We start from the raw sequence: 15,169 nt of genomic DNA, 5'->3' as shown, positions 1-15,169 counted from the left end.
TCAGCTTTGATGTTCTGGATGTTTATTGCTTGCTTGGTGACGCGGCACAGTGCAGCTGAGCGCTCATCCCGGCAGGACGAGCACACATCCCTTGATGGGACACACGGAGCAGAACCTTTCGGGCACAGGGGCCTCGCTGAGGTGGGGGTGAGCAGCCCCCGGCCCAGCCCCCGGCCCAGCAGGACCCGGTGGGGACAGTGCTGGGACTGCCCTGGCTCCAGGGTGTGCTGGGTCGGGGCGGGCAGGGAGAAGCAGCGGGTGGCTCTGGATGACGGTGAGGATGGATGCTCACGGTGGGCGTGGGAAAGGTCGGGCAGCACAGACTGGTTTGGACAAGCCCTGAGCGAGCATAGAGCCGGCTCCTGGTGCCTCACTGCGAGTGGACGAGTGCCCCGGCGCCCTGCCCAAAGCCAAAGCCCTTGGGACCGAAGTTCTTGGCGTAACAACCTGCAGAGGACGGAAGGGAGAGACAGGTAAGGCTGGCACATGAGCAGGTCCTCCTCCCGGAGCAGGCACTGCCTAAACAGGACAGGGTTTGCCATATTTGTTGGGCAAACAGGGAGGCCACAGGCCCAGCAGGAAATTCCCTGGCTCCGTGGCCAGTCAGCACAGCCAGTCCCCATATGCAGCTGCCAGGGCCACAACCTCCCCAGCTTCCATCCCATCCTGGGTCCCTGCACAGGGGTTTTCACCCCCTGCCACTGCCCTTCAGAGCCCAGGGCAAGCCAGCGAAAAAGGTGGGACTCACCTTTACAATAGATCTCCCCATCTTTGTCTGCCAGGGTAGTGGACTCCAGGCTTTTGCCACATTTGGCACAGCGGAAGCAGGACTTGTGCCAGGACTGTGGGACAGGAGCAGAGCCTGGTCAGACAACACCCAGGGACAGGGCAGCAGGCTTTGGCTACCAATGGGCTCACTTCTCTATTTCTGACCCGAAGTTGCTGGCAAAGAGCTCTCAATGGGATAAAAGCTTTTCTCTGGAAAGCTCTGACCTCCCAGCCCCAATGGGAAGATACAGAGAGGAAACACCAGGGTCCCGTGTTGATCTGGTTTTGGAGACCTTTTTCCTCCACTCACAGAAGTAATTTGTACAATAATTTGTACAATAATTTTTAAGGAGCAATCCCCCCCCTTTGGGGATTGTCCTCTTCAACCAGCATGATAATTCCCCCCCTGTTATCCAGCTGAGAGCCATGGCTGCTGGACGTTAGCCTGGGGGTGGCAGCAGGGTTGGGAAACCTGCCCCCACACAACCACAGCTCCAAGGAAGGCAGCAAACGGACAGGAAGAATGCAAAAAACAGACAGTGTTTAAAAATAACCCCCCACACACAGTTCCAGCAGTCCCCTGGAGATAAATTAGCTCACAGTCTTCGGGCAGGCCCTTGAGTAGCCAGAGCTGCTCACGGAGGAATTTAAATAAACACTCTGGAAAACATGAAACCTTTTTTGGAAAAAAATGTGAAATTAGGGGGCTGGAGGAGGAGGAGGTAGCAGATGGAGTCATCTAGCAAACATTAGCACATGAAATACATGCTCTGGAATCCTCTCTGGGTTTGCTTGAGTCTAATTGCTTCACCAACTTTGGTTCCCAATAAACATTGAGGCCAGAAGCTGACCAGGAAGCCCAGATCATTGTTTTAAGGGTAAGTTTGGCTTCTGACCCTGGACTGACCCTCAACACATCCATCACAGGTCCCTGCACTGCCAGCTGGGCGATGATGATGCTGGGAGGCCCCTTCTGTGACCAGATGCCTCCTCTCCTTGCTCTGGGGACAGAGGACAAGCACAGAGGCCCCAGGAGGACAGAGCACAGCAGGATCACCCACCAGTGATGTGACAAGGCCACAGCTCAGGATGCAAAGGACCCTGATGAAGTGATGAATTTGACAAAGGAAGTACCAGAGCTGTTACAGTGTCCTTCACATCCGAGGCTGAGCTGACCCAGTCCACCACCAGAGCGGCCCAAGGGAGATGCCCCGAGCCCATGCCCACATCTCCAACCACCCTGCCTATGGGCAGCACTGACCACGAGAATTTACTCCCTGCCCTGAACTCAGGCTGCAGCATCCCAGCCTGGGGCAGAGGGTGGAGAAGGGTCACTGGATGATGCACTTCTTCAGTTAGTGGTGGCAGTGGCCATGGCCCACATCACTGCTCATCCTCCCAGCACATCTACAGCAGGGACATCCACAGTGACCTCTGCTGAGGAGGGCTCCGAATTTAATACTGAATTTATTTCTCTCCCATCTACAAGTCTGTGAGAGCACTACAACCTGGGGAACCTGGTGTCCAGACATGTCAAGATCTCCTTTTGGTGCCAGGCTTCCAGGTGAGTGTGGCCACCAGACCCCAAAGTCAGCCCTGGCCAGAGGCTCTGGCAGCCCAGCTGGCAGCAGCCTGTGGGTCAGGTCAAGACCCTCTCTGAAGGTCTCCCTGCCACACGGCAACTTGTGCCACATCCACTCCATCCCCCATCTTACCTTCCCAGCTCCAATCACCTTCTCGGCTGCATACACAGCTTGGCCACAGCGAGGGCACCCATCAGATCCTCCCACCTTCTGGGCCATCCTGGCTGCGTTGGGGTTGGGGGGTCGGTGGGGCTGGCCCCTGTTGATGGGAGGAAGCTCATGGTTAGGGATGCATAGGCAGGATGGAGAGGGAAGAGCTATGGGATCCCAAATCCCAGCCCAGTTTTGAAGGGCCTGGAGCTTTTATGCACAATGTGTTGAGCGCCATGGAAAGTTCAGCCTGAGGGCTGTGTGCTGGGAGGGGGTGGGCAGCGTGCTCAGGCAACTGGGACGTGTCCTGTCAAGCCCCATCTCACCTGGCAAACAGGGTTCAGTGGATTTCCCCTGAGGAGCAGAAAGGCAGGGCAGCCCACAGCTCCAGCTGGATACTGCTGGGAGCTCAGCATGGGCTGCACAGCCAAGCAGCACAGCACAGACACGGGGAAGAAGGTGCCCACGACAGCCCCAGTTTCAAAAACAAGACTCAAACTCACTCTTCATATTTGATTCCCAGAGACTCGCCCTTGTCAGTGCTCAGGGTCCCTGCTCCCATCCCGTATCCATAGCCCTTGGGGCCATACTTCTTCCCATAGCAGGACTTGCAGTAGATCTCCTCTCCATGCACAGCAACAGTGGTGCTGTCCAAGTTCTTCTTACAGACCACTAGAAAAGAGAGGAGGGTGTGCCATCAGCCTGCTTATCCAGAGCTCACTAATTAGCTGGGCAAAACAAGTCCTCACAGGGATAGCACAGCTAAGCTTTCAAGGAGCAAGGAAACCCTAGACAGGATCCAGGGAGTGAATGTAAACCACCAGAGATAAGGATCACAACAAGAACATTGTCTGGCTTTAAAAGGAAGCAACCACCAAAGCCAAGAGGTTGATACCAAGAGAGAGCTCTGTTAACCCTTTTGATGCTGGTCTTCTGAATTTTCCCTACAAATCACTGCAGGATTCCCAAGCCCAGGGATGGATATTCTGGCCCCACAGCTCGTCCACTGCAAATACACAGCAAGAAGCACTCAGGGCAAAGAAATGTTAGCAAATGCATTTTTCCTGATGTTCAGAGGGACTAACAGCAGGCCTGTGGCCACCACCACACCCAAGGAACTGTAAGGGGCTTTGCACCTTGTGCACAGTCACCTCTCCAGACCCCGAGACGATGGAAGGGCTTGTGCAAGACGTCACCCCTGGACTGTGCCCTGGTTTGAGGGGGTGTGTAGGGTGGTCTCAGGGAATGAACACTAACTCAGCTGGGTGCTGGAGCCCTGGGGGTCAATGTGGGATGTCAGATGGGACAGGAGGAGAAAGCAGCCAGGCTCAGGGTCACTGCTAAGCCTATCCAGAGTTTCAGCTTGGTACTGGGCTCAGGCCTTCTCCTGATTTTTAGAATCATAGAATCACAGAACAGTTTGGGTCAGAAGGGACCCAGAGTATCCAATTCCAAACCCCTGCCATGGGCAGGGACACCTTCCACTAGAACAGGTTGCTCCAAGCTCTGTCCAACCTGGCCTTGAACACTTCCAGGGATGGAACAGCCACAGCTTCCCTGGACAACCTGTGCCAGGGCCTTCCCACACTCACAGGAAACAATTTCTCCCTTATATCTGATCTAAATCTCTCCTCTTTCAGTTCAAAACCATCTTTCCCTGGCCTATCACTATCTGCCTGTGGAAAAAGTCACTCTGCCTGTTTTTTCAAGCCCCCTTCAGGTACTGGAAGTACCAACTCCTGTCCCAGCTCTGATCACAGCTGCCACGTCAGCTTCCAAACCCTTCCTGTGTTGCTTCCAAACCCTTCCTGGAACACAGGAAGGAGCTGGGGGTGAGCAGCACCCAAACTCCAAGTGATCTCCAGTGTTTCCATGCCCCATGCGGGATCCCAACACCCGGGGCAGAGTCCACAGCGCTGGCAGCCAGCCCCAAACAGATCCAGTTGCAGCTGCCACACATCTTCCAGCTGCTTCCAGCAGCCTCTTGGCCAGCAGAACACTTTCTTTGCCTTAACCACTATCGCAGGAATGCAAACACAGAGGAGCTCCGCCCTTGGAGCAGCACAAAGCACAGCACTGAACACGGGGCTGCCCGGCCCTTCCTCGGCCCCATGACTAAATATGGTGCTTCTCCTCCAGGGCCCCGGGAGCTGTGCTGGGAGAGGGAGGTGGACAGGGAACCATCTCCTGCCATCTAAGGAGGATCTGGCTGGATCCTCTCCTGGCAATGCGCTCCCACCACAGCAGGAGCTGGATGGATCCAGCATCCCTGTTGGGAAAGACCAGCCCTGGTTAAGCAGCTCCCACTGCTGCCAAGCTACTGGGCTGCTGTTGGGGTTTCTGCGTTACCCTGGAGCTAAACTGTGTCCAGGCAGACCCTCAGGAGAGGAATTTGGGAACTTTCACTGGCACATTCAAAGAGCTTTGTTGGGAGCTTTGTCCCGGGGTGGCAGTGAATGATCTCAGTGACATCTCAGTGGATCTGGAGCTCCAACCTAAGCTTTCACAGTTCCTCATCTGTACTCATCACAGAGCTTTGAGGGGCAGCAGAAAAATTCTTTCCCCAGCTCCCAGGTTTCTGCATTGCAGAAATTCCAGTGAGCTGCACTCATGGAGTTAAGGACCCTTTGTTTTTCTAAGAGTAGCTGAGTCGCTCCACAAAACAATTAAACGAGCTGCCTCTGCTTTCCAAGGCCAAGCAGGCTCATTACAGCACATTTCTGCTGTACTACCCCGTCAGCTGGATCGAGGCCAGGAGTCAATCACCAAGTCACTCCCTGAGCCCATCTCCAGCTCTAATGCACTGTGGTAGGTTTGGCTCCTTTTTGATGATTTTTTTTGGCAGCTTGGGTCAAAGTATCTGTTATTTTCCCCTAAAGCCAATGTTTTGAGCTCCCATTTGATGAGGCCCAAATGCAGCACTGGGGAACAGGCTGGGAATGCAGGAGCTCGGGGGCACCACCCAGAGCCTGTGGAACAGTGGGCACCACGGTGGGCTGGCACGGGTGGGCTGGCACATGAGCCATGGCCTGAGCCACAGCCAGGACAGGCAGAGCTGCTGGGCACATGTGGAGTGTGATTATGTACATCTGCAAAACACAGGGACAGGAGCCCTGAGCTCAGGACCACTCCCTGGGGACTTGCTTCTAGGAGCAGATATTGGATGACCTTTTTCCCTACTTTGGCCATGTAGGGAAACAAGCAATGCCTTTAGCCTCATTTCATGGCTCTTGGAGGCCTGCCCTGCTCTCTGGATGCCAGCATCTCATGGCAGCAGCTTTCCCTGGCAAACCAGCTGTGAGCACAGGGGGTGAGGGTAACATTGCCCACCCTCCTTATCTTCTTTCCGAAGAAACAGGACTTCCTTCTGCAGAACAGCTGCAATAAGGACTCAGCTGCCACCGCCTCCCTGCCAGGGAAAACCTCTCCATGACTCCCCTGCTCAGTCCTCCCAGCCAAAGTAAATTTCCAGCCTGGAAACTCCCACATCTGAGAGCTGCCAGCCAGCACTGGCCGCCCTCCACACTGTGCAGGGAGCAGAGACACAGCGACAGCCTCTCTCTCTCTCACATCTGGATTCAGCTGTGTGTGCTACATTCCAGGCAGGATGGCCAAGAAGTAACCAGGAGCTGGGCCAGGTGGACACAGGATCATGGCAGGGATCAATCATCCCATGAGGGCACTGGTATTTCCCTGTGCAGCAGCTCCACTGAGGCTGGTCCTAGAGTGGGCCTGTTTACAGATCCCAGCTCTGCCTGCTGCCCACAAGGAAAAGATCCTGTCTGTTCTCCCTGCTGTGACAGAATGGTGAGAGTGGGACCAGGGTACTGGGACCAGCTGAGAAAACGTTACACCTGAGTGAGGATCTGCTGCAAGGGCAGCTCTGAAGATGCACTTCTGCTGTTCTGTGGCAGGTGAAATGTGCTGAGGAGCCATCAGTGGACACAGGCAACGTGTGTGCTCCTGCCCATAGAATCACAGAATGGTTTGGGTTGGAAGGGACCTTAAAGCTCATCTACTTCCAACCCCTGCCATGGGCAGGGACACTTTCCACTAGAGCTGGTTGCTCCAAGCCCCATCTCATGTGAGCACAGGAGAATCACTAGTTCTGGTATGTGATACTCTTCAAGGGCAGGGGGCAGAAATCTGGTAACACAGGCTGAGGACAGTGCTCATCTTTCCATTCAAAGGTCCTGCAGCCCCTCTGGATGCAAATGCCCCAGGTTTATGAAGCTGCACTGTAACACTACTGGCCTTGGTATCCCCAAAGGGAAGGGAAGGGTGTCTGGGGGATTGCAGCAGGAAACCAGCAGTACTTGTAGGATCCCAAAGAGCACAGGAGGAAGGGAGCTCAGCACTGAGTCACCCACAGCCAGATCCTGTTCCTCTGCACTTTCCTGGAGGTGACACTTGGGTCCAAACATACAACAGAGACACCCTCAGCAATAGCAGATTTGCAGGCAGGCTGGGGGTGATGCTTTGACACTTCTCAGGAGGCTGTCCATCAGCAGGATAGGATCACATCTCCTTCCCATCATCTCCTGGGACACAGGTAAAGATCCCAAACCAGGTCCCAAGGCTCAACCACCTTTTTGGTGTGGCAAAGGCCACTTAGAAGACTAAAGCCAGCATCACATCCTGCCACCACTGTTGGGAGAGTCCCTGTCTCATGCTCTAATCTTTAACATCTGGAGACAGACTAGAGGACCCAGCCTGGCCTTTCCCTGGGGTAGGGACAGCCTAAATCTTTGCGTGGGTGCTGGCAGAGGTCAGCCCTGACGGCTTGGACAGCCTGTGGTGTCCTGGGATGATCAGCAGAAGGAACTTCCAAGTCTGGAGGGAAGGGGAGGCCCTGCCACACGGCTCCCACAGCATGTCTGTTTGCAGAGAAATCCTAAGGAGCACTTACCCAGCCCATAAACAGGACATGACAGGACTCCCAGCCGGCTGGGAGCCAGGAAAGGGAGCAGTGGGGGGTGAGAGAAGGGGCTGGTACTCACTGCACAAGAAGCAGGACTTGTGGAAGCTGTTGCCTTCACATTGCACCTCCTCAGCAAAGTACACGGCCTTCTGGCAGACCCCACACTTCTTTCCTCCTCCCCAGTTTGGCATCCTGCAGGGAAAGCACAGGCAGGAACAGGGTCAGGGTGGGAGGTCAGGCAGGAGCAGGGATGGGGCACTCTGAGCAGGCACCCCCCAGCTGGAGCTCCAGCAGCTTTGCCACACTGACATGTGCAGAGATCCCCCACAGATGTTTGGGGTGTGCACAGGCTCACGGTTCTGCAGAATTAGCAGAACTCAGGATGCCCACGGGACCCATCACTACAGCACCCAGCTGCCCCCCAGGGACCACTGGTCCTGCCAGCCAGGAGCAGCAGAAATTCTTTTGTCCTGGAAGCTGTGGGACCTCACAGCTCCTTTCAGTGCCAGGGAAAGGGAGGAAGTGGAACAATGATGGGACACAGCACTTACAGGGGTACTCACGGCCCCGACACCTCCTCAGATCCCAGCCCTGCTGTCACCCCTCAGCCATGGCCACGGGACTGAGCCTTGGTGCTGGAGAGTGAGAGCTGTCAGCCCCTCTGGAAACAGTGCCAGCCTCTCCTCCCTGACCAAACTCTTCCATCTCAGCCACCACATGGCAGGGGTACAGTCAGTGTTGCCCAGATAGGAGGGGCTGACCCCTGACACCACCAAACAGGGGGCTTGGACAGCTCAGCCTCCTCCAGGGCTGCAGGCACAGTCACAGAGGCTGGAAAATCAGAAATCAGGGACACAGCACAGGTGCAAAGACTTGAGCACCAGCCTCAGCTACCATCCAGCTCCTCGGCAGGATATAAATGCTTCTGTTTCTCTCTCCTCTTTCCTGAACTGTGTCTGATGAGACACGACCAAGAGGCCCCTTGAGCTGCAAATTTGCAGATAACCCCCAAAACCAGGAAGCTAAAGAGGATCTAACAGCAACCTGAGACTGCTACAAAGACAATAAAACACTTTTTGGTGGAGCCCAATGATGCACAAAAGGTCAAAGGGCACAAGCTGCAGCTTGGGAGGTTTTCAGGGGCCTCTCTCCATGTAATTACACCTCTGTAATTCTCCATCCTGTTCCCATGTGAGGACAAGCAGCAGAAGTCACCTTCCCACAGCCATGTGCTTCCTGACTCCTGAACAGCTAAAGCAGCAGGAAAATGTCCCCAAAACCAAACACCATTCTCCCAGTACACCACGTGCCAGCCCACCACGTGTCCAGGATCTCATCAGCTCCCCTGGCTCGGCTGTGTGGTCATGAGGAAGGGGACGTGGGTCTGCTGGAGCACACTGGGAGCCTTCAAGCCCTCTTCCTGCAGCAGACCCAAACCCCTGGGTCACCTTGGGCAGCTGATGCTCCATCCCTGGGTCTCCAGTTACCCACCCAGAGGCTCTCCCAACTGGGGTGGTGGGTGCCAAACACACCAGGAGTGGGGGCTGTATAAACATCAGGCAGAGAGATGGGGGAGCACAAAGCTCCACAAACCCTCTGCTCAAAGGCACAGGGATACGGGAAAACTGAGCTCTTCACAGAATCTCCTGAGCTGGAAGGGATCCACAAGGATCACCCAGTCCAGCTCCTGTCCACAGGAAACCCCCAAAATCCCACCCTGTCCCTGAGAGCATTGTCCAAACACTCCTTGAGCTCTGGCAGCCTTGGGGCCATGACCACTGCCCCAGGGAGCCTGTTCAGTGCCCAACCAGCCTCTGGGGGAAGAACCTTTTTCTGATCTCCAACCAAAACCTCCCTGACACATTTCCAGCTGTTCCCTCGGATCCTCTTCCCTGTGTAAGAGCATTTGTCAGGCAATAGAACAGGGAAATGGATCTCAGCCTGGTTTTCAGGGCAGGCAGGGCAGGGGTCAGGGCCCTGCTCTAGCCCAGCCTCAGCTCCTGGATGCCCAGAGGGTCTCAGAGTGGGACAGACAGACGGAGCTGTGGAGGGGGAGTGCCACAGGCAGGGGCTGGAGAGGCTGTGCTGGCTCCAGAGATGCCAAGAGCTGTGTTTGGGGTGTGATAACAGCAGCCTGTAAGTCTCTTTTTCAAAGGCCCTGAAGACTGGGCTTCCCACTGTGCCAAATCCCTCCCTTCCATCCCGGTCCTTCCAGTCCCAGCCTTTGGATTGCCTTAAAAGGGCACAGATTGTTTCTCTCCAAAGCCTGTTTTTTTCGCCTGCACCAGGAAGAGGGCTTGACCTTGGAGGGCAGAAACATCCAGCAGCACCTCCCTGCCAGCCCCTGAACCCTGCACGATGTGGGAGCCCCCCAGCCCCTTTTGCCCCTGTGCCCACCTGTGTCAGATCCCACCTCAGGAAGGCTTACACCTCCTCTGGATCCTCCATCCCTTTCCAAACACAACAGCTGACAGACCCTATCTCTAGGAATCCCCAGGCCTGATTTTGAAGGGAAGCCTCTTCCCAGCACTCCCTGCTCCACAGCCAGGGCATCCTCAAGCATACTCCATGGTTTGGAACCAGCTGCTCCCCTTTGCCTCCATGACACATTTTTTCTTCCTTTACAGCAACAGCAGCAGTGAAGGAAAAGGTTTGTGCTGAACATCAGGGCTCATCTGCCCAAACCAAGACCTCAGTGCAGGGGACACCTTCCCCTGAGCTGCCTGTAAGTCTGCTGGAGGTGAAAAAGGTGCTGCTGGGAGAAGCTCATCTGCCACACGAGGAGTCCAAGCCCTTTTGCTGCTTATTCTCCTCCATCCACCATGGGAAGGTAGCAGGTGCCTCCACACAGTTTAAACAACACCCTGGGGATTTAGACAGATGACTCTCACCATGAAGCACAGATGAAGCCCTGGCAAAGCCACATCCCATCAAGACCTCCTGGAACACACCAGGATGGATTTTCTGAGGGGAGAGACCATGGAAATTAGTTTTCCCTGGGGATCCATGTGAGAGCTCACAGCTGGGCACAGAGAAAGCCCAAGAAAAGACTGAAGTTGCTGGGAATTCCCTCTTACTCCACAACACCCACACCACACTCTGAGAGCTTGGCAGGCCACACAGAGACCAAAAAGCAGTTTATGCTCCAGGTCAGTATCAACAGAAAAAAAGGAATAGGAGCACCCTGCTCATGGAGCCTGGGACCCGTATCAGCCCCCTCAAAATCAAAGTCCTTACAACACCCATCCAGACAGACCCATCATCCTAATTCCCTACATAATGACCACTTTAAGACACGTTGGAGTGTTCTCAATCCTTTCAGCATTTTTCTCAGAGTACATTGCATATTTTTCCCAATTGCAGCACTTAGTGACCTCACTTGCACTTCTCCAAGTCACCAGGAGCCCCGTGCAGAATGAGGAACAGGAGGTCCTGCAGCCAACGGCCTCCCTGAGCACAGGCAAGAGACACACAGGGCTGTCAAAAACCAAGATTATTTTCCTTCCTCCTTCATCTCCACAGCCCATGGAGCACAACTCCTAACAAATACATCCAGAGCCCTACAGACACCATCCTCAGTGCCAAGGGAGGCTCAGCCCCAGAGCCACTCCATCATCCACTCATGGTAAGGGAAGGGGCCCCAAAAGCCCCTGAGGAGCACAGACACAGGGGAGGCTTGTGCAGAACCACACAAGGCTCACACTTGTTGGAGATTAACTCCAACTCCAGTGTCTGATGGCTGATGTTGCTGCAGTTCAGCTCTCCACAACAAGGCCAAGTAGGACAGGGCTTGGAGCAACCTGGTCTAGTGGAAGGTTCCTGTGGCGGGGGAATGGAACTGGATAATCTTTGAGGTTTCCTTCCAACCCAAACCATTCTGTGTTTCTATGAAATGAGAGCTACAGACTCACCCGTTTCAGGGTTGCACCAGTTTGGGAGGCAGTCTAAGCTACACTGAACAACCAGACATAAACCAATAAGGAACCAGTATGTCCTGGTGCCTTCGGATGTCCTCTGAACCTGGGCTGTAAGGGGAAGCAGTGAGCAGATGCAGCCAAGCCATCAGGCAGCAGGAACACAGTCACCCTCTCCTTAGAATGGGTTGAAAGACCAGTATTCGCTGGTCACTCACATCCAAGCTGAAAACCTCCATCCTGCCTACCTGCACACAGCTGCTTTGTAACTGCTGGAGCTGAAGGAGCACCCATTGCCATGTGGACACAGCTCCATGGCCACAGGAGCACCCAGAGCAGGGCAGGAGCATCCCTGCAGCCCCCTGGATGCCAACCCAACCCTTTGACCTTCTGCAATAGCTGGAAAACCTTTCCTAAGAATGTGCCCTACTAAAATCCTACAGTAATTAATTGCAGAGCAATCACTTTGTGCTTGGAGATCACTGAGGAACAGGACACTCACACTGGCACACGTAAAAGGGTTGGTTTTTTTTTCCAATGAGAGCATTAATGCAAGTGAATGACAGAAGAGTCAGTGCTGCACTAAATTCACTCTAAGGATGTTCACAACAGCCCACACAGGATTATTACATGGCCTGGCAAAGGGACGAGTCAAAGGGGAGGAAGCCATGGCAGGAGCCCCAAACCCCAGGATGTGATTAGTGCCTTCCAGTTTAGAGAGCAGCTGGCATGGCCATGAAATGGGCAGAGATTTGAAGCAGGAGTCACCCAGACAGATGAGGTGTGTGGACAGAGCAGAGGAACCAGCTCACAGGGATATATGTAACAGTGACCTAAAGGGGACTCTGGGCTACCAACAGTGTAAACAAGGATAAATGAAGGTCATGTGTGACACAGTGATGTCGAACTGGTGAGCAAGAGAAGGGGGTCCTGAGGTTGGTGAGCTCAGGGACATGGCAAAACACTGGGCATCACCATGGGAAATCAGAGCACTGACCCAGGAGATGCAGCTGGATCAGATCAGGGGAGGAAGTCAGGAAGGTCTGAGGTCCAGAATGATGCTCACACACGGCTCATGTACTCTATAGCTCCCAAAGCAATCAGCCAGGACTTCTGCTGCCAAGGCAGCCCCATGTTGGCTGTGCCAGGGCAGGGCCCATGTGAAGCCAGCACTGCCCCATGCCACTGGCCAGGCACAACTCTCACAGCCACGTGTCTATGGAGCAACCACCATCGCCCACGGACACACTGCTCCCAAGCTTGGGTTACAGAGGCTACTTGGAAGTTTCCTAACACAACTGGGTTCCTCAAGGAAAATCCCAACTTTATCCAGAACAAAAGCCAAAGCGTTTTCAGGTGTGCTAAGAAAAGCTACTGACTCCTGAAGGGATCAAGATCCATAACCTGACCAAGCTCACTTAAGCTTTTGCAAAGCTCTTATTTGCCTCAGTCAGTCACATCCTTGTGCCTTTGTGCTGCCTCCCAGGAGCAGGGAGCCAAGCTCAGCCACTCCAAGGCAGCATTCAGACACCGACATCCTGGCTGGAGAGGCCCCAGTCCAGGAGACAGGAGAGATCCCAAGGCTGGAGAGACATTGCTCACTGAACTGCAGGGGCAGGGATGGCACCATGTTGCCTGTTCAGCACTGGCACCGAGCTCCTTGTTAGGGGGTGAATCCTCCCCAGAGCTGAGTGCTCACTCACACCACCACACCTTTCCAGCCTCACCACCAGAAGAATCACGGAATCTCCTGAGCTGGAAGGGATCCACAAGGATCACCCAGTCCAGCTCCTGTCCACAGGACAACCCCAAAATACCACAATGTGCCTGAGAGTGTTGTCCAAACACCCCTTGAGCTCTGGCAGCCTTGGGGCTGTGACCACTGCCCTGAGGAGTCTGTTCAGTGCCCAACCACCCTCTGGGGGAGGAACCTTTTCCTAATATCCAGCCTAAACCTTCCGTGACACAGCTCCAGCTGTTCCCTCAGGTCCTCTCCCCCTTATAAGAGTATTTTGTCAGGCAATAAAACAGGGAAATGAATCTCAGCCTGGTTATGAGAGCAGGCAGGGCAGGCAGGGGTCAGGGCTGACACACTGGCCCTGCTCTAGCCTGGCCACAGCTCCTGGATGCCCGGAGGGTCTCAGCACAGGACAGACAGACACTGCCATTCCCTTGGGTCCTGTCACTGGTCACAGAGAGCAGAGATCGGAGCTGCCCCTCAGCTGCCCTTCGGGAGGAAGCTGCAGACCCCTCTGAGCTCTGACCTCAGGCCCCTCTTTTCGAGGATGAACAGACCAAATAACCACAGTTGCTCCTTGTAAGGCTTCTCCTCTACCCGCTTCACCAGGCTCTAGAGCCAGGAGGAGCAACACCCGAAGTCAGTCTCCCACCAAACGCTATTTAGCGCTGTCACCTTCTCACCCAGTCCAGCCCCCCCTAGATCTGATACATCCGGTGCTCTTGCTCCAAGTCCTTTTGCCAAGTGCCCATTAACCCTCTCCCACGTACTGGTGGCTCTGAGATTTGGAAAGCAGCACCTGGAGCTGTGCTCAAGCGCGTGTGTGCCCAGCCGGGTCCCCAGCGACGCAAATCTCTGTGAAGTGACCTGAGTTCACCGCAGCAGCGAGGGCTGAGCTGCCTCAGCCTCCCTGGGAATGAGCTTTACTGAGACTGCAAAGTGCAGGGACAGCAGACCCCAAGTTTTGGCGAGGGGACAGGGTGCAAGGACTCTGCTCACAGCCCAGCCCGAGACCACCACCCTGAGACTTCCCTTTGCAAAGGGAAACACTGAGCGGAGGGTTCCGATGACCAGGAAGTCTGGCACCCAGGTGGGAAGTGACCACGCGTGGATCAAGGTCCACTCGCGGCCGGGTCAGCAAAGTTCACCCGATCTGATGCAACAGCTTTGGCTTCCGCATCCCACCATGTGCGCGGCTGTCCCGGCGTTCGTGCCTCAGGGGGTCCCACGGCCGCGAACCCACCCCACGGGCACACGGCGGGGCTGTGTCGCTCTCCAGCCCCGCATCTCACCCCGATGGGGTCCGACGGGCTTGGGGGGTGGGAGGGGGCGGGCAGCGGGGATGGAGCAGCGCGAGGGGACGGAGGGAGGGATGGATGGAAGGAGGGAGGGAGGGATGGAGGCAGCGGCAGCCCCGGGGAGCGGGGCCGCGGGTGGGGGGGCAGCTCCGCTGCGCTCGGCGGGACCCGGGGGCCACCCCCGCCCCGCACCCACCTGCGGCCGGGCCGGTGTCGCTTCGCTGTCCGTGCCGGTGCCGGTGCCGGTGTCGGTGTCGGGAGCGGGGCTGTGGCCGGCGGCCGCTCGGGGCTTTTGTTGGCGGCGGGGGAGGGCGGGTCGCGGGGCGGTGGCTCTCGGAGACGTCCGGGACTGATGTCACGGGACCCAGCGGAGGAGGGCACGGGCGGGCCGGCCCGTCCACCGGCCCGGGGAACCCCCGCCACCGGCCCCGGGACCCTCCGCCACCGGCCCCGGGACCCCTCTCCGCGGCGGGTCCCTAAAAACCTCAGGCCGGGTTGTTCCCAAGCGGATGTTGCCGTCGGTGGCACCTACCAGATGTTTAGGTCGGTGTTTTGTTGTACTGGACGTTTTCCTCTAAATTTAAATAAGAGTTGCAAGATCGGAGAATGGACTGAGAGCAGCCCTGAAGGGGAAGGACTTGGGGGTGTTGGTGAACGCTCAACACGCCCCAGCCGTGTGTGCTGGGACCCAGAAACCCCCGTGCCCTGGGCTGATCCCACAGCGTGGCCAGCAGGGGAGGGGGGGGGGGAATCTGCCTCCTGCAGAGCTGCCTCCAGCTCTGGGGTCCCAACAAAAG

The 15,169-nt window shown here is 55.8% G+C and overlaps 1 protein-coding gene across 1 annotated transcript; it reads right to left on the bottom strand.

Moving 5' to 3' along the window:
- Nucleotides 1-14,680, bottom strand: CSRP1 (cysteine and glycine rich protein 1). Its single transcript, XM_032710895.1, has 6 exons — nt 14,569-14,680; nt 7,502-7,614; nt 3,005-3,173; nt 2,484-2,610; nt 749-842; nt 1-447 (listed from the first exon to the last, which is right to left on the bottom strand). Exons 2-6 carry the CDS (start codon nt 7,611-7,613, stop codon nt 371-373), a joined length of 579 nt encoding a protein of 192 aa, XP_032566786.1. The 5' UTR covers nt 7,614; nt 14,569-14,680; the 3' UTR covers nt 1-370.
- Nucleotides 14,681-15,169: the final 489 nt, after the last annotated feature.

Source organism: Chiroxiphia lanceolata, chromosome 25 (assembly GCF_009829145.1).
Source record: "Chiroxiphia lanceolata isolate bChiLan1 chromosome 25, bChiLan1.pri, whole genome shotgun sequence".
NCBI lineage: Eukaryota > Metazoa > Chordata > Aves > Passeriformes > Pipridae > Chiroxiphia > Chiroxiphia lanceolata.
The sequence above is the reverse complement of the archived record's forward strand: the minus strand, read 5'-3'. Positions and strand labels throughout refer to the sequence as shown.